This window comes from Catharus ustulatus, chromosome 14 (genome assembly GCF_009819885.2).
Source record: "Catharus ustulatus isolate bCatUst1 chromosome 14, bCatUst1.pri.v2, whole genome shotgun sequence".
Lineage (NCBI taxonomy): Eukaryota > Metazoa > Chordata > Aves > Passeriformes > Turdidae > Catharus > Catharus ustulatus.
This window is the reverse complement of record NC_046234.1, coordinates 7,564,078-7,589,658: the sequence shown is the minus strand read 5'-3', so window position 1 is coordinate 7,589,658 and position 25,581 is coordinate 7,564,078. Positions and strand designations below refer to the sequence as shown.

Below are 25,581 nucleotides of genomic sequence, written 5' to 3'. Positions count from 1 at the left end.
TGCAGCTGGGGCTGTGTGTGCCCACGTTGGGCCCAGCTCTGCCTACCTGGGTTTTGCTGTTGGAGCTGCTGTAGACAGCAGGGGCTGTGGTGATTGATGCTTCCCACTAAAAATAGATGCTCCTGGAGGAAGAGCTGCTGGAGGAACTGTGATTTATTGTCTTTATTTTATTAGTTGTGGTTGATTTTCTTTCCTGTGTGGAAATGAGACTTAATCTGCAAGCACCCACAGATGGGTTGGCTCTAACCAGCAAAGGGCCACGTGGCCTCTGCTCCTTATTCCTGGTTTTCCTGGGAATTGTCAGAAACACCACCTGGATGGGGTGTTCACCAGGGCAGGGAGCTCCCAGAGCTGTACTGGCGGGGTCTGTGTTGGGCAGCCTGAAAGCTTCACCACCTGAAATAAAGAGAATTTTGGGGGATGAAGGGAGTGTGTGCATGCAAGGATTTAAAGAATTAGGTCTGAATTTCACCTGACTCTAGTTTATCCCCACTGATATGATTTCATAGGAGCTGCTTTGGGGAACCACCCCTTGTGTTATCACAGAGCTGGGGAAACTGAGGCACGTGGCTGTTGCAGAGTGGCACATTTTGGGATGGGATTAGTGGGACTGGGATGTGGAACAGCAGGGGAGGTGTTTGGCACCGTGTCTGGGGTCAGGGCTGTTCATTTTTGTGCAGACCTTGCCGTGGGGCAGTGTCTGGTGCCAGGCTCTGCGGGCTGAGCTGCTCCAGCGTGGCTGAGGATGCGTTCTGGGGGATTTTGGAGCCGGGAGCAGCCGAGTGTGGCCGTGCCCGTGTGAAGGGCCATGTGGCTCAGTGCCTACCCCTCGCTTTGCATCAGCTGAGACATATATAACACAACGTATGGGCTGCTGGCAGCCGCCGTGGGGCTATTTTGGGCTGCACCCGCGCTGAGCCCGCCCTGCTCGCCGGGCTGGGCTCAGTCTGCAGGGACGAGCTGTTCCCCAGCCCCTTCCCTCCTCCAGGACTCGTTCCCAACCCCTTCTCTCCTCCAGGATCCATTCCTCAGCCCCTTCCCCTCATCCAGGACCCATTCCCCAACCCCTTCTCTCCTCCAGGACCTGTCAGGATGGGCAGGGCAGGCACTGAGCCCTGTGGGTGCTGGGCACAGCCAGCAGCCCTGCCCTGGGTACCAGAGGTAGAGCAATCTCAGTAAGTGGCATCACCCTGGTGAAAGCAGCCCAGCTCGTTGTTTTTGCCTTTTTACCCCGGATAAAGTTGATTTCTAGGCTGCTCTCTGTGGTGAGGTGAGCTGTGTGTGCTCCAGTGTCCTCCTGTCCTTCTGAGTGAGGCTGTCCCTGCCTGGTGTGCCCGGGGCTTTGTGCTTTGAGGTTGGAACGTCCTTCCCGCTGCTCTGCTTGGGACAGCAGCGTGCCTGGCTGTCCTATTGCCTGCCAGGGCCTCTGTCCCCAGCCCTGCTCCCCTCCTGTCCCACCTGGAATGTTCAGCACACTTGTCTGGTTCTCAGGGATGTCCTGAGAATCCCTGGGTTCTGCTGGCTGGGTTTGTTCACTCTCAGTCCTCCCCAAGTTTTCCAAAGGGTTAAGCTGCTGCTGGTGCCAGTTTTGGGGGTTTGGAGCCCCCTGAATGGGAGCTCAGAGCTGTGAGAGCGGCTGCAGCTCACACAGAGAGATGCCAGGAGTGGAATGGGCCCAACTCTGAGGGCTTGGGGAGCAGAAAGGGCGGAATTGTGCACGGAACTGTGCCCTTGAAATGGAGAAAATGCAATCTGGCCTCAGCTCCATGCACAGGAGTGCAAAGCAAACCCCTAAGGATCTGTCTTTTACCCCAGTAAGAGTAGGTTAATTTACTGGGCATATCTGGGGAAAAGTTTTGTCAAGTAAAATTGTTCCATTTGACAAAAGCATCAGCTCTTGCTGGCATTATCAGAAAACAGGTTTTTTTCAAAGCATTTCTATGGACCACATTCCCCTGCTATTTCTGCTGCTCCACTCCCCTGTATTGTGTTCAGTAAATCTGACAAGGTTCTCTCAGTACGTCGTGCACTGAAGTTTCTGTTCTGATACCAAATTTAGGGAAGGCTTGTTATCTACAGTTCTTTCTTCCTGCCTTGATAAGGTGCTGATTAATTTAATGCAACTCTCTTTCCTTATCTAGTTGAGCTTCAGTCAGCTTTAGTATAATCATAAAAAAAACCTGATCAATCTTTAATGTTTGTTTTTAAGGTTTATTCCAAAGCCTTTTAAGCATACTGGATGTTCGCTTTTTGTGAAGTTCTAGGAGAATTAAGTGAAAAAGTAACAATTCTAGAACCGGTTTTGAATGCAGATGAAGCATTTTAAAGTTGCTCTAAAACAAGAAAGAGCAGCTGGCTCTGATGAAATTTTAGGTGTTAAAACAGAATTGTGTTAACTGTGGTGCTGGATGTGTAAGGCAGGGAATATCAACAGTGCCCTTGGATGGGGATGAGGATGGTGCAGGGATGAAGGAGAGAGCCAGAAGTGTGTGTAAGGTGAGGAGGGACAGGAGCACTGTCACCTGTCCCTGTGTGAGGAATTGTCCCCAGATTTTGCCTGAGCAGGAGGAGCAGGCAGTGCAAGGAAACCGAGGCTGTCACTGGTGCAGAGCTTCTGCCGTGATTTGGTGATCAGGGCTTGACATCTGGATGGATTTTCAGTCTGCTCTGCTCCAGGGAGATGGATCTCTGTTCCAATGCCCAGCAGCAGATCGATCCTATCTCCTGGATACTGAGGGCTTTGCAGAATTGTCAAAAAGTCTTTCCTAAGGAATTAAAAGTGCACCCAGGCACGGAGCAGAGGAGCTGAACCTCCCAGAGCTGCAGGCTGGGGACAGATTTGCTTAAGACTAATGGGCTGCCTTAGAATTAGAAATCTTCAACCAGGAGAAGCCCAGAGCCTGGGAAATGTATTCCCAGGCATTTATGAACAGGAACCAGACTGTAGATTGATGGAATTCAGGGAGTACTGGCCCTGCTGCCCACAGCACCTCTCTGCAGGGCTGGCTGCTGCTGAGCCACATGCTGAGGCCACCCCTGATGTCCCTCTCAGCCCCTTGCCATTGCAGATTGTCACCGTGGCCCCATCTGCCACAAACCCCATTTCCCAGCTGGGTTTGGAGCTCAGCAGTCTGTGTCTGGTCCCCAGAGCCCAGGTTTGGCTGGAGGTTATCAGCAGTGCGTGCGTCCTTTGCCATCTCCCTCCGTGGCTTCCCTGCTCCCTCCTGCACTGCTAGAGTTGCTGTGCTTTGCCCCAGAAAGCAGTGCTGGTTTAATCTCTGTTGTTCCTGTCCCTGTCCCTGTCCCTGTCCCTCCTCCCCACACACATCAGGGCACACATGTGCACACGCGTGTGCAGGCAGCGCTCTGGACACGGCCAGGGGAACCTATGGATTCAAACACATGTGCATATGTTTTCCTTCCCAGATATATTTTGGAAAATATGAGTCAGCAGCAGCAGCAGCAGCAGCAGCAGCAGCAAGAACATATTACATAATCTCTGGGAGCCAAGAAAACCTCGCAGTTTATTAGGAGGGAGGCTTTCTGCAAGCAGCAGCTTTTGCCATCATTTTGGGGCCACACCTTGAGCCCCTCGCTCAGTGGCCTCATTTCCATCATATCCTCTTGTGCCCAATGCAGGGAAGCAGTCCCAGCAGCCTTGGGTTTTGTTATATTTTTAAACCCCCCAGTACTGGTAGGATCTCAGTGCTGTGCTGTTGGTAACGACTTTTCTCTTGTTCCTTAACATGTTCTCCTGCACGGAGTCTGTGATTTTCCTTTTTGGTTCCCCCCACTCCCCACCTCCTGCTGTTTTCTCTCAGATCTCAGCACTGAGGGAAATGGCACATGAGTGCAGCTGGAAATAGCTGCTGCCCCCTCCACCTCCCCTCTGCTCACGGCCACCCACCTCCTCCACCTACTCCCAAATGGGAGAGTGAAGTCAACATCCACTTTTAGCCCCGGGCTGCTGCTCCTCGGCTCTCCCCCTCTCCCTCGCCGTGCCTGCCCTGCCCACACAGGATTCAGAAGGGTTTCATCACCATTTGAAGGCTCCTGCAGCTGGATGAGCACTTGTCTGCTCCTGTTGGCACTCGGGGGATCTGTGCTGGAGCATCAGGGATGAGAGGGGACGCACAGGGAGTGGGAAGCAGCAGGAATTAGGGACACACAGAGGAGCACAAACAAAAATCCAGCAGGAATGAATGGCAGGGATTTGAATCCTCAATCAACAGCAGGGGTTTGAACCCTCCATTAGTGGCAGGGGTTTGAACCCTCCATCAGTGGCAGGGGTTTGAACCTTCCATCAGTGGCAGGGGTTTGAACCCTCCATCAGTGGCAGGGGTTTGAACCCTCCATCAGTGGCAGGGGTTTGAACCCTCCATCCTGTGCTGATCCAGGTGAGGCAGGGATGGGAGCAGTGGGCACGGAGCCCTGCACGGCGGGTGGGTGCTCTCAGCTCTCCATGGTGCTGCATCTCTGCTCCTCCATCCCCAGTGCCAGCCTGTATTCCTGCAGGATGCCTGGAAAGCCTGGGAGGGGGAATGAGCATTAGCAGAGTGAAAGGAGAGGAAGGAAAGGCTTTGTTTGTTTTTAATTTGCCGATAAAAGCGAAAGGTTTGGAGCCACTTTGATCTCTCAGGGCAGTGCAAACGCTTTCGTTGTGCCTGAGCCTGTGGGTGCCTTTCAGGCAAAGAGAAAGCTCGGTTGTGGTTTTCCAATATCAAAGGCTTCCCAAGGAGGCAGTAAATTGCCAGGCTGGCTGGGAGCAGGAGTGCAGGCAGCTCCGTGCCCTGTCTGGGACAGTGTCTGAGCCGCTCGCTGCAGAGCGGATTGAGAGAGACACCAGAATTGATGGTGACAGAATAACCTGTTTATCCAGGGCACTCTTGTCTTCACCCCCATTAGCTCTCGACTTTCTGGTGTTTGGAGACAAGAGAATTTAAATCTTTATTTTTAAAGTCTCTGTTACAACCAGAAATTCTAATGAGCTCAGCACACCATCCATCAGGGCTCTCCATATTTTATTGAAGTAAAAAATTGCTTTGAGCTGTGTCTGCCCAGGGTTTGGAGCAGTTGGGGAATGATGGGGCCCTCCAAGGGCTGAGGTTTGGGGGAGCTGCCCCCCATTCCCCACCTCTTGCAGCCAGGGTGATGCTGCAGGGGCTGTTTCATCTTTCGACGTCTTTGTTTCTCTTTCTGTAAAACGCACAGAAGGAAATTGCCCTTTCCTGCTCGAGGGTTTGGCAAGTGAGGATGAGAAGTGCTGTACTGGAGGCAGGTGGGATTGGAGCAGATGGATGAAAAATGCCTCTCACCCTGTGGGGCTGTGCGGGGGCCCCTGGCAGAGCAGAGCTGCCACCCAGGAGCTCCCTGCTTTCATTTAAAGCAGCATCTTGAATTCCACCCGAGATCCCAGCAGTGATGTCAGCAGGGCTCCACCAAAGATTCATTTTGCCTCAAATATTTTGCATATGCAGCGTCAGAGCTCAGCCTTCTGTTTTTGCAGCTAGAGAAGAGCTCTGCACCTTGTTAGAGCCTTCACTAATAATACACTTGCTCTCTGTTATTAATTCATCTAAATGAGGCTTTTTTTGTTTCTCTAAGCCTTTTGTGGTATTTCTGTGCTGTCGAGAAATTAATCTGCATTAAGTAGAAATACCTCAGTAAAACCAGGAGCTTTGGAGTAGCTGTTCAGCCTCTTGTGGCATCAGCTCTGGGGCAGAACCACTCGGGGTATCCACAATTCCCACCCCAAAGCCAGCAAAAAGAGCCAGGAGAGGCTCGTGGTGCACAAAGGGATGGCACTAAAGCCACCCAGGGCAGCCCAGCCGTGCTCTGGATGCTGGCATGGTCTGGAGCTGCTGTCTGAGTGACAGGAGCTCACATCTTAATTCCCAGACCTTTCCTTTTCAAGCTTCTGTGTTTGGCCATCCTCTCCCCTAAAGGAGGGTTGTTCCCTGGGGCAAATTCCCTCCTGTTCTGTCAGGACAGGCAGGACATGTCTGCAGTGATTTTCTCAGCTGGCCAGGGAAGACTTCTGCTCCTCCTTTGAGGTCTCCCAGAGCTGGAAACATCTCCCCATCACTGCAGTGGGTTTTGCTGCCCTTTTGCCTCTCTGTTTCTCCTGCAGACAGCTTTACCTTTGCAGGGTTTTTCCAGCTCAGGTTGGAATTCAAGCGATAATAATACTTGACATTCTTCATCCCGGCATCTTAAAAATCTTTTCTGAAGTTTTAAAGCCTTTAAAGCCTCTGTGCTGTATAAATACTTGAGTACTTCTTCTATTTTTAAATGAAAACGGTGCCTGAAAACCCTCAAAAGTCAAATGAAGATCAAAGGCTTGGGAATACCAGCAGTTTTCTGTACTATTCACAGCAGCTCCAGACTCAGGTTGTATTGGCCAAGTGCAAAGGGAGTGATGTGCTCATAATGATGCAGTCATGGAATTATGGGATGTTTTGGGTTGGAAGGGACCTTAAAGCTCATCCCATTCCAGCCTGCCCTGGGCAGGGACACCTTCCACTGTCCCATGTTGCTCAAAGCCCCATCCAGGGGGCATTTCCAGGGATCCAGGGGCAGCCACAGCTTCTCTGGACACCCTGTGCCAGGGCCTGCCCACCCTCCCAGGGAAAGATTTAGGATTTCTTTCCCAATATCCCCTCTAAACCTGCTCTCTCTCATTGGTCTTAATTAATCTGTCCCAGCTACTTTGTAAAACTCAGCCTTGGTGCTCAGGAGAGCTGGGCTTGGTATCTGACATTGCTGCTGCTGGCTGGATGGAAATCCCATGTTTTAGCATCTTATTTTCACCTCCATCCCAGAGCAGGAATGGCCAGCAAAGGGCTGGAGCAGGGATGGTGACAGCACTGCCCTTTTCAGGGGGAGCTGGCCAGGCTTTACAAGGTTTTCAGCAAAGTAAATCTCTTTTCCTGTAGCCCAGCCTTCCTCAGCGTTTTCCTCCCTCCCTGTGGCTTCTGAGCAGGAATCAGGACAATAGATGGAAATTGGTGTCCTGGAGGCATGTGACAAGGGGATCCTGAGGGCTCTGGGCAGCTCACAGAAGAATTGCCTCTGATAAATGCTCAGAGGTTTCTGTGGGTTTGCTCAGCAGCTGCAGTCAGGGCTCACAGTGGGGATTTTTACCACTGCCCAGGGAATTGTTCCAGGGCTGTGTGAGCCACCACCAGCAGCATTCTTGCTGGAATAAAAGGTAAAAATGGATGCAGAGCAATTTGGCCAGAAGAAGAGTGGGGAAAAAAAAGAAAGTTAGGATCCAAGGAGTGGCTGTTGAAATGCAAAAGGATCTAGAAAGCAAAGATGCAAAAATAAAATCTGAAGCGGAAATGAGTGATGTTTTTCCAGCATTTTGTAACTCATTTTAATTGCAATCCATCTAGAAATCTATTTGAGGCAAGAAATCAATGCAGAATTGTAGAGCAAAGCACTGGCCTTCCAGATGTTTGCAGCTTTCTGGATTGTTATTTTCAGCTTCCTTACAGAGTTTTTTTGAGTCCCTCCTTCTTCACAGTGGCCAGGAAGAGATGTCCCCTGATGTGTGGCAGGTGGGCAGTGAGGGCTGGCCTGGGGCTTTTACTCTGAATTTCCCTCTGGTTGTGTCTTGAGGAACACCCTGGAGTGGGTTTGGTGCTGGGAATGGGGTGTTGGAATGTGGAAGCCCTGGGGTTTCTGTGGGATCAGCCCACATTGGAAGTTCCAAGGTTTCTGTAGGATCACCCCACACTGGAAGCCCTGGGGTTCCTGTAGGATCACCCCACATCTCCCAGGCGTGGCTGAGGGGTCAGGGCAGGTTGTTGTCCCCTCACAGGGAGTTTTCCCTGGGCAGGAGTTCTGGGTGAGTGGCAGAGCTGGGGCCATGCTGTGCTCTTCTCTCTGATCACCCCCTTTAAATCCACGGGGTGAGGTGGTGCAGCACAGGCACCACAGCTGCCTCATCACCTGGAAGTTCCATTTACTGAATGGATTCCCAGCTTAAGAGACTGGTGAAAGTCCATCAATGCTCAAGGCTCCTGGTAATTCAGTAGAATTAAGTCCTGACTCTCACAGATGTCATCCATGTCATCTGAAAGGCCAGCATGACATTTCTCTTGGATTTGGTGGCAGTTCTGAGGGAGGTTTTGCCTTGTTTCTGGTGCATCATCAGTGGTTGAGGCTGCTGGGGGGGCCTTGCTTTTGAATCCGGCTGAGTGGAGACTGAGCAGGGCCGTGTGTGGGCAGAGCTGGGGCTGCAGGAGGATCCCTGTGCTCCTGGAGGGAGGGAGGCTGTGCTGCCATGGCCTTTGGAGTGTCCCTGTGCTCTGCTCCTGCCTCTTGTCCTGCCTGGAGATGGACTCAGGCACTGAGGCAGGGACCCAGGCTCCTCAAAGATCTCACAGCAGCAATCCAAGGAAACAGCTCAGCTTCCTGACAGCCAGGAGCTCACATTCCCAACAGAATGGCCCAAAAGAAGTGCAGGTATTCCAGGTGTGGAATATCTCCCTCCTGCTTCCAAGAGTGTCCCTCACTGTGTCACTCTCAGGCTGGCACTGCAGGGTGTTCCATGTGTTTGTGTTTAGAACACTGGCTTGGAGCAGCAGGGAGAAATGGGAACAGTTTGCAGCAGGTTGGGGTGAGCTGGGATGATCTGGAGGGATTGCATGCAGAGGAACTGTGCTCAGTGTGGGGAGGAGGCAGGGGAAGGAAGATTCAGCCTTTTCCAAATGGAGACAGTGCAGCTGGAAGAGGGGGAAGGATACAATGCAGGAGGTACAACTAAGAATAGAGGAGTGTGTTATAAAGGGAAATCTGGGGCTGGAGGTCAGCACAAAATAGAACATGCAGAAGATGTACTCCACTAGGCCATGGGTTTGTATTTCTGGAAAATAACTGAAGTATCTTCACGTGGGACAGTTCTCATGGGATTAGAGCAAATACCAGAACAGATTCTCAAAGGGACAGTCTTTGGCTTGTGAGCAGAACAGAGGATTCAAATCTGGATTTTGGAGTGCAGAACCCCTGGAATTCCAAGAGGCATGGCTTTTCCTGCAGGCACCCCTGGGCTGCACCAGCAGGATGTGCCCAAACTGGAGTTCATTCTGATGGTGATTGCAGAGAGGGGCAGCAAACCTCCCCAGGACAGAGGGAGTCAGGAATAGAAGGGCTCTGCAAATGGGCTGTGGGTGAGGCTGGAGCAGGGGAAGGAGGAGATTTATTGATATTACCTGGAGTGGATCCAAGCCTTTAACAGATGGGAGGATTTGCCAGTTTGGCTGTGCTGGAAAGCTGGGCAGTGGAGCCATCCTTCATCCATCCATCATCCATCCATCATCCATCATCCATCCATCATCCATCCATCCATCCATCCATCCATCCATCCATCCATCCATCCATCCATCCATCCATCATCCATCCATGCATGCATGCATGCATCCATCCATCCATCAATGCACCATCCATCCATCATCCATAATCCATCCATCATCCATCCATCATCCATCCATCTTCCATCCATCCATCCATCATCCATCCATCATCCATCATCCATTCATCATCCATCCATCATCCATCATCCATCCATCCATCATCCATCCATCCATCATCCATCCATCCATCATCCATCCATCCATCCATCCATCATCCATCCATCATCCATCCATCCATCCATCCATCCATCATCCATCCATCATCCATCATCCATCCATCCATCATCCATCCATCCATCCATCATCCATCATCCATCCATCATCCATCCATCATCCATCCATCATCCATCCATCCATCGTCCATCCATCCATCATCCATCCATCCATCCATCCATCCATCCATCATCCATCCATCCATCCATCCATCCATCCATCCATCCATCATCCATCCATCATCTATCCATCCATCCCTGGCTGTGGTGTCCACCAGTGCTCTGGAACATGTTAGATTGAAAGCTCAGGGTTTGCTGTGGTGCTGATTTGCTACAGAATGTGGTTTGAGGTGCCAGGAGCTGCACATAAGTCTTGAGTTTGGCACTGGTCCTAAAGAAGGAGAAACAAGTGAGTGAGATCCTGCAAATCAGTGTTTTGATGGCTGCTTTGGAGAAGGTTGACAGAGGTGGGTTGGCTGCAGGAGCAGGATTTATCTTGGCTGTTCAGCAGCCTGCCCTGAGCCTCCCTGGTGTGTGTGCTGTGGCCAGAAGTGCTCTGGGTTTCTGGATGACCTTAGGAAGCCCAGGCAGTGCTGGGGGAGCTGGCGTGCTGCAGAGACAAGGCCACGGAGCCTTATCTGTGTCCAGCAGCTTCAAGGTCTGATTTTTAAAAAGGCTCCTGTATTCATTACCAAGAGCACTGGGTTCTTCTTCTAACATAAAATAAGCTTTAATTTGTAGATAATTCTGTTGCTGTTTATTCAGAAACTCTCCCCACCTGATGTTGGTGCATAAATACAGAACAGACTTTCCCCCTATTTTCTTTCCCTGCAGTAGCTCCATCCATTTGAAATCTGTGAGCTGGAACTCCAGGGATCTTGTTCATCCTAGTGGACCTAAAAGTGGAGTACACAGGGGAGGTTCTGGGAGTTTGGCCATGAGCCCAAGACCTTTAAAACCAAGAACCAGATTCTTGGTTAGCTAGGACTTTGGCCCTTCCTAATGTGTTAGGAAGTCACAAGATTGTTTCAGCTATCAGGTTTTAATTTTTTTTGTCCCACACTGTCGTGCATTGACATAAGATACCAGTAATTGAAACCATTCCACTTCCAGGAGAATCTTTTTGAAGTAAAAGTAAATATGTAACCAGTTTGAGAAAAACATGAAGGTTTAGTCTCTTTGCAGTATTAATGAATATGGCCAGGCATTTGTAAGCTGTTTCCTACACACACTCCCTGCCCATCCTCCCCAAGAAAAGGCTGGTTTTTACCACCTGATGTGTTTATAAGCTAAGAATATAAAAATTCTCTAGGCTGTGACATGTTACAGTGTGAACAATACATTGATTTGCAGCCCCACAGATCAGCAATGACCTGCTCAGGTGCTGGGGGATCCCAGGCAGTGGAAAGGTGACTGTGAGCTCTGTGCAGCTCCAGAGACCCAGATGGGTGGATTTGGACACCTGGGCTCTCAGGTGGCTCCATGGGACAGGGATGTCACACAAATCTGCTCCCAGATTCCCACGGAGATGCTCACATCCACTCTGACTCACATCCATGGCATTTTATTGTTGGGTTGAAGGCTGTCTAAAAATTCCCTGGCATTTCTCCAGAGGGAGTGCCAGCAGCCCTTAAACTCAACTCATTTCCTTCCCATCAAACCATGGAGCTCATCAATAGCAATCTCAGGCTGCAGCAGGGAACTCAGGGGTGGGTGGGATTTGCCACCCTCCACAGCCTGGTGGTAAATAGGTGATTACCAGCACCACAGCAGGAATAAAGCACAGAGAGGGGATTTGGAGAGGCAGAAATGATGGTCCTTTCCCTGTGGTAGCAGGTATTTTTGTTGGTGCCAGCAGAATGATTTAGAGAATTTTTGCTTGTTACTTTATGGAATCAATGAACAGCATCTTATTGTAGGTTTGTGTCTGGGGATTGACAAATGCTCAGGTGCTTTTGCACCTCTGTGGTTACTTTTCTTAACTAATGAGAGCTTAAAAGACAAGGTGAAGCCCAGGTGCTCCCTGCAGTCTGCAGCTCTTCCCAGTCCATTGGAGCCTTTTCCCAGCAAGTTGCTGTCAGAGCCCTTTTTTTTTTCCAGTAGGAATGTCACATATGATAGAGGGACTCAAAGGGGGCCAGTTTTACCTTTAAAGTCTAGGTTTAATTTTTTTTTCTGTTAAAAAAAATGTGTTTCGACAGTTTGTCACATCGGCTCAGCCTGCCACGTCGTGGGCAGTGAAGTGTTAGGAAGGAAAAGCAGAAAGTGTTTTGATGAAGGATCAAGTCAACTCACTAATGTTTTGTGAACATCTCCTGTGCTGACCTTGGTCCACACAGACACTCCTGGTTCCAGGAGAGCTTGTGGAGGTGCTGAGGGAATTGCCAGGCAGGATTTGGGGGGATGGCAGGAAAAGTTCCTGCAGGAGGGCTGTGCTTGCAGCAGAGGCATTTACCAGCTTCTCCCAAAGCCTCCATCCTGTGTTTATTTTGGAGTTGAGGAGGAGGGAAGGAGGGAGGGAGGCATCTTCATCCTTTTGGTAGCTATGGAGAGAGGGGAGAGCAAAGTCTGTGGAGCACAAGAGCCCCCAGATCTCCACGCTCAGCTTCCAGAAAAGCCCAGCCCAGTCTCTCCTGTTGGGCTTGTTTTTATCACCAGACAAACATTTAATTATTTTACCTTCATGCTGTCGCTGAATCAACTGAGAGAACTACAAAAGATAGTGCACTTCTATTTTTGCATCTTATACTAATGAAGCTCAGGCTGGAATTTTTCTCTGCACGATTGGCTGGAACAGGGGAGGAAAAATTCCGAGGGAGAGGAGGAAGGAGCGAGACGCTCAGCATTTAGCAGCGAGCATGGCTGTGGTTGGAGCAAGCCTGCAGCACTCCAGACAGTGCTGGGAAGTGAGGAGAGCAGCATTTTATCCCTGTGCAAGGATCCTAGAGGATGTTTCTGTGTGCTGAGGGGTGGATGGAGGCAGTGAGAGCTGCTGGCTCTGCTTTCCTGGCAGGGCTGAGCACCAGGGCTGGGCTGCCCCCCTGCCCCAGCCTGCAGCGTGGGCTCACTTGCTCCCTGGAAAACATCCCCTGGGATTTGGCAGGGGACGAGTGCTCCATTAAAAGTTCATTAATATGTGAAGTTGGAGCTGTGTGCAGCCTGCTGGAAACACCAGCTCTGGGACAGGCTGGACCAGGCTACATCACAGAGAGTAAAAAATGTGTAGGGACTGCAGCATGACTGGGGCTGCTCTGTGGTGACACAATAATCTGAGGTGGCACAACAGCAGTGACCCATGGCCCCTGAGCTGGATGGGTCTCTGGAGAGCTCAGCTTAACCCAGAGTTGGTGTTTGCAGCTCAGCATCAAGATGGAAATCCAGCCTAAAGTCTCCATATCTGATCAGAATTTCAGTGCCAGGCAGCAGAGATTTGGCCTGGCTGCTGGGAGTCAGCCTGGCAGGATTTGGATTGCAGCTCTGCTGGGATCAGCAGGGGCACCTGGGGCTGTGTGTGGAGCAGCCCCTGTGAGCTGCTTCTTTCCCAGGTGAGAAACTGCTCCTAAACTGCTCAGAGAGTCAAATTAAAGGATTTGACATTTTCTTTCATAATAAAAGAGAGAGAGTAATCAAGGCACAGTCGTGCATGGGTTTGTTAATTTGCTGAGCAGCAGCGCTGTCAGTCAGTGGGAAATAAGACATTGGTTTTATTTGAGAAGCATGAGGGGGGAAAGTAAAGCAGAAACCCCAAAGAAGCACCATTTACATAGGTTTTCCAGCAGCAGATTTGAGCTGACCCAGAGGATCTGAAGGCCACAGGTCCTGAGTATCCTTGGCTGCATTTTGGGAGTGGTAATGTTCAATATGTGCACCCTAGAGAAAGCAGTGCAATATTTCAATACCTGACTGGGTGTGTCACAGGTCAGACGTCCTTTGAAGGGGACAAAGAGATCCAGGGATGTGCCTGAAGAGTCACCCTCAGATCTCAGAAGGTCCCTGTAGAAATTTATCCTCTTAAACAGTGCCCAAATGTGGAATGGTGCTTTATAGTGCCCATAAAAAGAGCTGTTAATAAAATTAATATGGGAGGGAAGGGCAGCACAGAAAGAAAGATGAAATTTTACAGCCCCAGCATTGAGTAGATGAGAAGTGTAAATCCACTGGCAGTGCCTGGAAAGACTCTGTTTGACCCCAAGGAATGTCACAGCTTCAGTCCAGCTGGGCAGGTGCCACCAGCACCATCACTGCCATCATTCCTGTCCTTGTTTGCAGATATTTGTCAAGGCCAGGGATTGCCTGTGCTGTCCATCAGCACCTTGGTGTGGCACAGCCTTGGGCAGGGCTTCAGGCTGCCAGGGAAGAACAGTGTGGCAATGAGGGCAGGAGGAGGGAGAGCAGAATAAACCACTTTAATCCATTCAGACCATGCCTTACAGGAAACAGGACCTGCATGGAGGAGATTTAGGGGAGCTGTACAGCCCAGGGAAATGGGCACCATGATTCCATGGGATCCTGAGGCTCAGCATCTGATGCTGTCCAGCCTGAAGGGTCCCATGACAGGTGATTTCAGATTTTTAGGAGAAGTTCTATCTCAAAAATGCAAAAGGAGCTTTGGACATTTGGAACTGCCCCATCCCTGAAGTGTCCAAGGCCAGGTTGGAGCACCCTGGGATAGTGGAAAGTGTCCCACCCAAACCATTCCATGATTCTAGGATGAGGAAAGCTGGAAATGTAAATGGCACCAGGTTAGCATGGGAATCAACTCTTGTGCACAGGGAGGACAAAGCCTGGGAGCTGGGAGGGACAGCTGGATCTGTGATAGGAGCTGATGGCTGAGGCTTCCCTGGCTCACAGGAACAGTCTGTGCCTCTGGCCTTTTAAAAATTGAACCTTGAAAATCTGGGAGAAATAGACTTTTTATTTGGTTAGTGTTTTGGACCTATAAAACTGAAAGTCATAATAGCCTGTAAAACATCTGAGGCAATTTGGGAATATGACATTCCTTATTAAACTCCATGGGTTTTAGAGACTTCTTAGGTTTTCACAGTGGTGCAGGCTGTGACCTCTCTAATGTTCAACAGGATCCTTGAAAAATGGAGACCAATTTAACAAGAATAGCTGCTGCCTTGGTGCTCCAGCTCTTCCATTTCTTTCCTAGCTGGAGTTAAGTTCATAATGGTTTAGCAGAACCTTTTTAGTTGCTAAAAAAGATTATTGTGGTCTGGGCATAGGGGCCTACTTTGTGACAGATATTTTAGCAGAACCATTTGTCCATGGCTGGAATAACAAAGTGAAATGTCACAACTACAATATTTTGAAGGTCAGAAATCCTAACTCTTTGCATATTTTCAAGGTTATTTTTGGCCAGTATAACAAAATATACTGTTATTTTGGGAGTTTGAGGGGATATAAACCTCTGTGGATAAAGAGGAGACCTGGTAGCTGTTTAAGGCTGATATTTCCTGATGTCTGGGGTGTGGCAGAATGTTTGTACCAGACCTAAAGAGAAATCCCAAAATCCAGCAGCAGGGATGTTTTTCTGCAGCTGGAATTTTACTCTGTGTCTGAAAACCCAAAGTCCCTATTGGTTTAAGCTGAGAGCTGGTGCACATCAGAATTCTGTATTCTGGGATGTTTCCTCCTCTGGGATGCCAGGCTTGTCTTTTATCTTGTTTTCTCTTTATTCCTGAATGAACTTTGCCCAGTTTGCTGCACCAGGCAGAGGATGTTGGTACTGTGCTCTCTGCAGGTGAGATGCTGTGTCCTGCAGCCTTCCCTGGAATTCTGCTCCCAAATCTCTGTGTGTTTGCAGGGTGAGCACCATCCCTTTTATCTACCTGCCCGTGGCACTTGGCAAGAGCAGGCAGAATAAATATTCCTGTGTTTCCTTCACACAGTATTCCCTGAGGTGGCACAAGCATGTGGCTGCATTTTTCCTGCAGGAATCTCCTGTGAGCTCTCAGAGGCTGCAGGACACTGTGCCACAGGAGTTTTTGGTCTTTAACCTTCCTCTAATTGATGAATATTTTGCTGCTGTTCCCTGCAGATGTGAGGTTTTTTAGGGATCACATAGCACCTCCCTGTTTTCAGTATTGCCTCATGAGGAGTCTGAGCTGAGAATTCACTGCTCCAATCCTTCCTTCCTTCCTCCAAACCTCCATCCCTGAGGCTGGACCCTTGCAAAGGCAGAGAGTGAGCAGCCTTCACCCTCTAGTAGTGATACCCAGGGCTGGTGTGTGTTTAGAGCACAGAAAGTCACTATGGATATGTCAGAAGGGAGAGGTCTGGCTGTGGTTATCCCAGAGCTATTCCCAGGAATGCCACAGGGCTGCCCACAGAAGGACAGGAGTGGGAAGTGAAATGGAAATGCAGAAACTGCTCACCTTATCTGTCAGTAAGATACCATCCCCTCCTGACATCCATGATCCTGGGGGCCCAGGTTTGGAAGACAAAAGAGTGGCTTGGGCTGAAGCCTGAAGCTTTCCTGGAGGAGTGTATCTGCCAGGAAGGGAAGGGATGGATGCTGGTGCTGCTGCAAGCCCCAGTCTCTTCCTTTTTTATTGCTGAACTCATCTATGAGCACAGGCTGTGGGAATTATCCTCGTGCTCTGGAGTCACTGTGACAATCCCAGCTTGGCCCGGGGAGCTGAGCTTTGCTTTGGAAGCAGGGATTAAAGGATGTTTATTAAAACTTGACCAGCCAAGGAAAACCTGCTGGCCAGGTTGTCTGGGGGAGAGGGGACTGAGTGTGGTGAGCTGCTCTGAGGTGAATTGCTCTTCCACAGTGCTGCACACTGTGAGATCCTGTGCTGATGGAAAATGGGAAAGATCAATCTAAGATTGCAGGGAGCCCTGGCCAGGCTGCTGTTCCTCCCTCTCAGCCTGGCCTGATGCTCACCACAGCCACCACAACAACAACATTTTTGACTGGTTTACCATCCACCTCAACACCTTGTCCTTCTCTCAGCTGGTTTTGAGCTGGATTTACTCTGGATTTGAGCGTGCTTTCCTCTGGGTTTAACAATTCGTGAGGCTCTGTTCCCCTGGCCAGGCTCGTGGCTGGTGTCTGTGGCTGCTGCAGGGGGAGGTGATGTCCCTTCTGTCAGCAGCACAGCTCTGAGGGTGGGTCTGGATGGCACAGAGGTTTTGGAGGGGTGTGCACCCTTTCTTTGTGCCCTCAGTGTATTCTGTGCCAAATTCCCCAGCAGTGAATGGAAGCTGAGTGAGGAATTGCTGTTGTGGGACCTTCATCCCACTCGTGGTCCTCCAGAGCCAAGGCACACACAGACACAAAAAATCTTCTATCAGTGTTTGCAAATTAATGCAGACAGGAGCTTACAAAGCAAATCTCTGCTGCTAATTTTCCAGAGGCACCACTGAAAGAAAGAGAATTTCACGCAGGACACTAAAAAACCACTCAAAAAAGCCTGAACAAAGGAAAGTCCCTCCAGCTTTCAGTTCCAGAATTACCCCAATGTATCAGCTGCCCACGTTTTTCTCTGCAGAATGTCCCTTGGGTCCCTGTGAGTCTGGAATTCTTTCTAGCACTGAGGATGGGGAGTGGAGGAGAGCAAGGAAAGCTCCTTTTCATGCAGAGCTGTGCCCCAGGAGGCCGAGCATCCCCAGGGCTCCGGTGCCTTCCCCACAGGCACCATCCCAGCTGCCAGCTGGTCTGCAAAGGTTGGCATCTGTAAGGTGCTCCAGTTTAAAAATAACACCGAGAAATCTCCCTCCTACAAATATAAAGAGGATGGTTGAGGTAACAGTGATTTAAAAACTGCCTGGGGCACTGCAGGAGGGAATTGCAGGGCCATGACAGCTTTTCCCATGGACACCAGGTGCTTTCCTTGTTGTCCAGCTGGGGGAACCCAGTTTTCAGTTTCATTTTTCTTGAGGTTTTCTTCAGTTTTTGTGTTTTTCTTTCAAATTCTTAGGCTCACTCTGTGCCTGCCAGCCCTGCTGTGCTGGGTTTGCAGTAGGGAAAAAACAAGTTAGGAGGGTATGGGAGAAGGGTGTATTGTGTTGAATATAATTTCTGTTAAAAATCCAAGGTGCTGGAGAAATGGACTTTCTGTGCTGGTTGAAGCAAGGAATTTGGGATGAGAAGCTGAAAATGCAGGCTTGGTAGCAGCTCATACATCTGTGATGTGCTGAGCTGTGCACCTGCAGCAACTTACAGGAGAAGTTTGGTGGATTTGTGGGTTGAAAGTATAAATAAGTGATGCTCTGCAGCCCTGAAGGAGGCCAGACATGGGAACAGTGCTGCTGCCTCATGGCTGGGATGTTCTCTGTGAGCCTGGAGGATCTGAGGGAGGGATGGAGGGATGGATGGATGGATGATGGATGGATTGATGGATGGATGGAGGATGGATGGATGCATGGATGGATGGATGGATGATGGATGGATGATGGATGGATGATGGATGGATGATGGATGGATGGATGATGGATGGATGGATGATGGATGGATGGATGGATGGATGATGGATGGATGGATGATGGATGGATGGATGGATGATGGATGGATGATGGATGGATGATGGATGGATGATGGATGGATGGATGATGGATGGATGGATGATGGATGGATGGATGATGGATGGATGGATGGATGATGGATGGATGGATGGATGATGGATGGAGGGATGGATGGATGGATGGATGGATGATGGATGGATAATGGATGGATGATGGATGGATGGATGATGGATGGATGGATGGATGATGGATGGATGGATGATGGATGGATGGATGGGTGGATGATGGATGGATAATGGATGGATGATGGATGGAGGATGGATGGATGGATGATGGATGGATGGATGATGGATGGATGGATGGATGATGGATGATGGAAGGATGGATGGGTGGATGATGGATAATGGATGGATGATGGATGATGGATGACTCTGTGAGTGTTTTCACCCAGGTGGAGGAAGCCTTGCACACACCTTGATGGCCTTGGCAATGAGGAGGTGGTGGAGGCCCCTTCGGATCCTGCACAGTGACATTTCCAGAGCAGCCTCGCACTGCAAACTCCCGGCTCTGTCTGAAGCAAGTTCCTGCACGCTGGCATCGTTTGCATGCATCAGGAGAAATGTGCCTGGCCCATGGAAGCTCTGAGAGCTGGAGCATTGCAGCTGCCAGTGCCAGGCAGTGCTCAGATGAGAGCTGTGGAGAGAAGGTGTAGGAAGAGCAGAGAGCAGAGAGGGGAGATCAGGGAGAGCCTGGGCTGGTGGCACACATGGAGTTCGGGGGGCTCACAGCTGTGCAGGCCCACATGAGGGGCTTGGAGGGGGCAGTGACTGGCAGGACATCCAGTCTGACCTCATGGAAGGCATTATCTCCTGGAGAGAAGGATCTGAGAGTGTTTCATCTCTTACCCAGGATGTTTGCACATTCAATAGCTCTGAGAGGCACTGAACCAGCAGTAGTGGTTGAGGCAGAGCTGCAGGGAACGGTTTTGGGCATGTGGCTGGTTCTGCTGTGCTTTTCAGTGCTCCCTCCCCAAGCATGTCACTTGTCTCCTTGAGCTGCTTAGTTTTGGTGGCATTCAGAGTTTCCAGGTTAGACACCAGAGCAAGAATCACTCGTGGGGATTGGCAGTCCCAGAGCTTCCTACATTTCCATGTGTTCCAGAGCTGCAGGAGCCTGCACACAGCAGCACTCCTCAGCTGCTCAGTGGGTTACAGCAGGGAACAGATTCCTCTTGGCAGGCAGATCCTGTGCTGAGGACCCTGAGCAGCTGTGCTGTGTCAGGTCCCTTGATCTGAACTGGTGAGCCACCAGTGCTGGCCCTGCAGCTCCTCACATCGTGTTCCTGTGCTTTAACCTCGGCCTGCCTTTCCCCAGCCCTTCCTTGGGCAGGTCCTGGCCTCAGTCACAGCAGCTCCATCTGGGTTAGAGCTCCACGATGAGACACAGGGGAGTGTGTCAGAGCAGGGTGTTACTGACCCCTGAGAGGCAGAGCCACACACCCACACCCACTGAGCATTTACAGGAATTTTTGGGTTCTCTCTGTAGCAAATAGAAAGTCCATAAACCCCACTCTGTATAAGGAATTGCAGCCTGGAGCAGCTGGAGTTGGATAATGGCACTATTGTGTGTGGGCTGTACCTGCACCTCTGCATGTACAGGGTTGGTAGTGCATGGCTGTGGCCCCTGGGGCTGTCTGCATGTTTATTATTTTCTCCTGGATTTTTTTTTTTTGCCTGGATACTCACAAAATGCCTGAGAATTATCCAAATACACTCATAGCTTGTTGCAAGTTTGGATGACCTGTCTACTTTCTTCTTTGCCCTTAATTCTTGATCTCCTTTGTTGTTCTTCCCTTTACCAGGAATCCTGCAGGAGTAGGTAACCCAACCCTACCCTGGCACAAGAAGACCCAATCCTGATCTCATTCACTCTCCTAAAACCCAAAACTTAAATCTACTGGATTTAGCATACTGACTCTGATTTCCCAGCTGCTCTGGTGCTTTCTGGATTCCCATCTTGCTTGAAACTGGACGGAGACCTGATAATTCAGGAAACAGCAATTTGGGCTTGATGGGGATGTACTGACCTTAAGCCTTCATTAATATAATTAGTGGCCTTGGTTTGAGGAGGGCTCTCTCCACTTGGACTGGGCGACATAAAAACTCTGAGTCCCTCTGACCTGAGGTAGAGCAGCAGGCACGGGGGTGTGGGAGATGCTCTGTGCTGTCAAAAAGTTGTTTTTCCAGAAGCTGAGTCTCTCTTGTTTCAGGTTTCCCATTCAGTTGGGCTTTGGAGAGCAGCCTTGGTTTAGCATTTCTGTTCCTCACTGTTTGTGTCTTTTTTGGGCCCTTGAATTATGTAAGAGGAAAGCGAGTCACTGCAGAAACATCAGCCTGCAAAGGAAAGTTTCTGGAGCTTTTAGCACAAGGCACAAATGTTTTTCCCCAGAGTTTGGAGGGTATTTTGAGGAGGGATTTGAGCTTGATGGAGATGCCAGAGAAGGTTTGAAAGTATAGAAAATGTTTTCCTCTTCCCTTAGATGCAAAAATGACTATTTATTCAAGATGAGAAAAACTCCTGCGGGTGGATTTCTAAAAAATGATTTGAAACTTGGCAGAGGGCATCTTTTCAGCTTGATTTCTTTAATGGCTTGGTGAAATCAAATTTTCTTTATGTGGATACTCCTGAAGAAGCTGGGTTTGCCCACATAACTTGCTCTGGTGAACCTGAACATCACTTTTCTTTCACTTCAAATCCAGAGGTGTGTGGGTTGGTTCTCATTGCACAGATGTGCTGAGCTGTGGCACTGGCTGCTGCTGAGGTGTGAGAGAGGAGGATCTGAGTGGGAAGCAGTCCTGGAGTAGGAGGAGGTGTTTGGAGGTGGGATTATGTGGGAAGCCACCACACCTTCTGCAGGGACGTGTTCAGGGCTGTTCCTTCTGTAGGATTTGACACAAGCCATGTGGATCCTTCTGCAGAGAATGGGAAAAATGATTTAAAATGTCATATCTGGCTCCTTCTTCCTAGTGAAGCATTTGTAGGTGCAGGGTGGGCTCTGCCTGGGCTCTCTGCTGGATGGAAAAGCCAAAATTCTTTCTCTTCCAGCAAGTGGAGGAGAGAGAAATCTGCCTTGACCTGCTGGTGAGCACCTGGCCTCCCATTCCTCAGGAGCTGGCTCAGCAAAGAGCAGGCAAATCCCTGCTTTATTTCAGGTTTTGTTGGCTGGAGGAAGCTGGCATCTTGTTCTGCTTCTGAAATACTTTCCTTATTACAGTGCTGAGATTTGGGTCTAATTTTCCCCAGATAGTGGAAGTGGACTGTTCAGAGAGGTGGGGGAAGCCTTGGATTTTCCTGCAGAGGAGGATGTGGAATATTCCCAGGGTTCCAGAGAAGCAGCCAGCAGGTGTGAGCAGGACAGGGCAGCAGTGGGAGGCTCCCAGGGACAGCAGTGCCTGCTGCAGCTCCCAGGACAAAGCCTGGCCTCCAGCAGGGGATCAGCCCAGCAAGAAGCAAGGTGAGATCCAGGGATGGATTAGAAAATGCATTTCCAGGAGAGGTGAATGCGCTGTAGCAGACACTGGTGCAGCCTGGCTCACACTGGGGCAGACTGAAGGGCAGCATTGCACAGGAGTGTGTTTGAGCTGGACAGGGACAGGATGGGGGATGGAGGATGTGTCTGAAGGGGAGCACAGAGCCTGGCTGGCTGCTGATGGAGGAGGAGCTGCTCTGTGACTGCTCTGAGCACAGAGCTGCTGAGCACACTGCAGTGGGATGATCCCAGCAAAATGCAGGCTCTTAGGAGGAGGATCTGAGCACCAGGCAGGAGTGTGATGATGGAGAAACCTCCCTTGGGGTGTCCCAGGGCTGCAAATCCACAAGTACAGAAGCTTGGGAGTGGAGATCCCTCCAGAGCAGCCTGGTCACTGCCATGGCTCTCCCTGCTGCTGACAGCACTTTGTGCCACAGGCTTTAAGCTCCACAAGGTTTATTGATAATTATTTGCAGTGAGTGCCTGGGGCTGGGCACATGCCTGAGCTTTTTTCCTTACAGCTTAATCTGTTTTGCTTCACTTTGATTTTGCCAGGGTCCTGAATTGTATTTGTTGAAACATCAGGAAAATTGAGCTTGTGCTCAGACTCATCCTCACAGTAACTGGTCCTGATGTCACAGAAGGATTTGGGTTGGAAAGGACCTTAAAGCCCTTCTAGTGCCACCCCTTGGGACACCTTCCCCTGTCCCAGGCTGCTCTGACCTGGCCTTGGGCACTTCCAGGGATCCAGAGGCAGCCACAGCTTCTCTGGACACCTGTGCCAGGGCCTGCCCATCCTCACAGGGAACAATATTTCCCAATATTCCCTTTAAATCCACTCTCCTTCAGCTTAAAGCCATCACCTCAGATCCTTGCAACATCCAGGGTTTTAGGAGTTTTTCCAACTTGCACAGAGCAGAGAGACATCAGAGCCTCCATCAGAGGAGCAGGGTGGCTGCAGCACGTCCCCAGCTCTGGTTGTTGCCTCTTGCCCACGTTCCTTGCCAGCATGGTGAATTCTGTGGTACTAACGAGTGTTGCTGCGTTCCCATGGCAACCCTTGCGCTAATTAACGCACAGTAGCCAGGGGAAAAAAAAATAAAAGTCTGTCCTTGCTGATGAATTAATTTGACAGGGTTGATATGGGAGGAAGAGTTGGGAATGGCCACTCCAAATGGGAACTTGCTCTGCTTTGAACACAAACCTGTGTTACCCTGACCTTGCAGCTTTCAAACTGAAACCTTGCTCACCATTTGGAAAGGGTTTGTGTTTAGGAAGGAATAAAATTATCCTGACAAATGTCTAAGAGCATAACTCAAGCACTTACTCTTTTTTGTTCTTTTTTTTTCCCTGTTATGACATTTTAACTCGAGGTTTTTTTGGTGGTTAAAGGATTAAATAAAGCCCAAGTCAAATTTAGAAGTTAAATGCTTGAAAGAATCAGAAAATGCACATTTAAAGACTACATTATTTTATGTCAGGAAGAAACCTCCAGTTCCTGAGGACTCCTCCCAAATTCCAGCCCCTCGTGCTGGCTCACTCCAGTTTCCCCTGGAGCTGTTAGAGATGGGCCCAGGTGGAAACCATGGATCCAGCAGAGGAAATTTGCCCTTCCCAGTGTGGTCCTGGTGGTGGAGTGGTGGCCTTGAAGTAAATCAGGAGTGGAAAAGCAGCCCCTGTGAGCTGGGGATGAGTCAGAGCGTGTTCCCATCAGCAGTGACAATTAAACTCCTTCAGCACTTGGTGCACAAAGCACTGGGTTAAGTCACAGTGTCCTGGTGAAATTCTTCCTTGGATAATTGTCCTCAGACTTGCTGAGTGCTCCCCTCCTGCAGTTTTAATTAGCTGGCGCTGTGGCTCAGCAGCTCCTGCGTGGTGATGGCCACGACCTAACAGAGTTTGGTGGAGATTTGTGATCCCACCACTGGTCCTGTTGTGCCTGCAGCAATTACCTGCAGCCAAAAGGAGCCTGAGGAGATGATGACTGTGCTTTAGGGCTCTTTAATGAGATTTCCAAGCCTTCAGCACTCAGAGGTCCTGGAGTCTCAGCTGTTGGCACTGGGGGGTTCAGATATTTGCAGGCAGAGAGCCGAGGGGTTTCCCTGGGGCTGTGGCTCCAGGATGGAGTGGTTGTTACTCTGGGGCTACCACAGGAGATTTTGGGGTGTCATCAGCAAGAGCAGCTTTGGTTTTGGCTGGTTGGTGATGGATTTGGCTGCTGTGGGGCATGTCCCTGGCTGCAGAGCAGGGACTGAGTGGGGACGGTGCTGCCATCCCGAGCTGCTCTGAGGAATCCTCCTCTCCCCACTGGAGGAGTTTCTGCCATGAGACCTCAGCCTGTCCCATCTGGGCACTGCAAGGTTGTGCCTTTCCTTGGGATATCTGTGCTCCCCTGGGAAGTGTGTCCTTAGGTACCTGTGCCAGGTGCCAGTGTGCACAGATCCCCTTTGGTAGCCAGGTGCCCCCAGCCTGTGCACACCTGAGACAGCAGCTTTGGATGGACACAGGAGCTCCTGCAAAATGTGTTCAGTGTCCAGAGCTCACAGCAAAGAAGGTGCAGTTATTTTCTCTTTCCTTGGTTGCCCCTGTGAAACAGGAATGCTGCATCCAGGAAAATCTTCCATTTCTCTCAATAGCTGCTGCTCCCTGATACACCTGTGCCAAAGCCTGATACCAGCACCTAATCTGGATTTTAATTCCTCCAGCTCTAAGTGCAAAAAATATTCCCAGTTCTTCCTCTGAGTGACCCCGGGGGCTTTGACCAGTGCAACAATGCTCTAAGCTGGCACTAATGTTAGTGCAGACACTTCTGTAGTATTTATATATATCTATATGTATTCTAACTTAATTAAGGCTATTTTGGGCACTAAAGTGCTTTGAAACATGGACAAATGTCCTCTGGATTTACTGCCTGGTGATTTGAGTTATTAAAAGTAGTTTGAGGAGCTGCATTTCCAAGGAGTGTAATAAATAACAGAGATGGGATTATTTTTGCCTTTTTAAGGAGAGAAAGAGGATGTCTCCAAGTACTGGATACCTTTTGGGACAAGTGAGTTCCCAGAAGGGTGGAGAAGGTGAGGCTGGACACCCAAACAGCCACAGGAAAAAGTGTGGAAGAATTTGAAGGAATTGCCCCAAGTTTTTGGCAGCACTGTTTTCCTTCCAGTAAGGAGGCTGTGGCTGCTGGGGCAGGGGACCCAAAGCTCTCCTGGTCTGGAGAGTTCTGGTTCCTGGTGCAGAGAGGGGCTCTCCCCTGGCTCTGCTCCCTCCAGCCTTCCTGCACTGCCTTGGGAAAATGCCTTCATTTCTCACCTTGATCCTCTGTTAGAAATCCTTTGTTGGTGTTTTCCTTTCAGATGGTTAAAATGGAGCCTTTCTCCATTTCAGCCTCCCAGCTCTCCCCATTATACATAACTAATACCTCTCTGCAGCTATTGAAGCTGTGTTAGCAGCCTCTGAAATGGGAGTTTAGCTGAGCTTTTAACGGGTTTAATCTTTTCCTGGGTATTAATCCTTCCAGAACCTCTGATAAAATTTGTTGCTTTTTCTCTGAGTGCCTCCCACGCTGTTGATATCTGTCTGGAATGAGTTGCTTGGTGCAGAACAAGCTATGGAGGAGGGAATGTTGCAGCCTCCATGGATCTTGCTCTCATTTCAGTGCATTCCTGGCTCCTCTCTGACTCCCTGGCACTGCTGCTCCTGTGATTCCTTGCCCTGGGAGCATCTCTCTCGTTGAATATAGGGTTGGAATGAGTTTGTTTCCTGTTTATCAGCTGTTTCTCAGTTCTCAGATGCATTCCCAAGGTTTACCTGTTTGATATCAGCACAGAATGTCAGGGAAGGGCATCACCTCTTCCACACTGCAGTGGAGATGGAAAGGTATCAAAGACCACAACAAATGTTGGCTTTGGTATTTTGCACTTGTTTTTTATGGCTTTGTGCTGCA

The 25,581-nt window shown here is 49.8% G+C and overlaps 1 protein-coding gene across 14 annotated transcripts in view; it reads left to right on the top strand.

Moving 5' to 3' along the window:
• ARHGEF9 (Cdc42 guanine nucleotide exchange factor 9) overlaps positions 1-25,581 on the top strand; it is a 192,959-nt gene that overhangs the window by 91,099 nt on the left and 76,279 nt on the right. For 3 of the 14 annotated variants that reach the window (XM_033072399.2, XM_033072396.2, XM_033072398.2), the window contains exon 2: positions 18,558-18,682. The exons of 10 other annotated variants lie outside the window; for them this stretch is intronic. In XM_033072399.2, coding sequence (XP_032928290.1) covers positions 18,584-18,682 — 99 coding nt within the window. In that variant the 5' untranslated portion in view covers positions 18,558-18,583. Of the gene's footprint in view, positions 1-18,557; positions 18,683-25,581 lie in introns of those variants that run through there. One more of the 14 variants, XM_033072395.2, reaches the window with a different exon arrangement.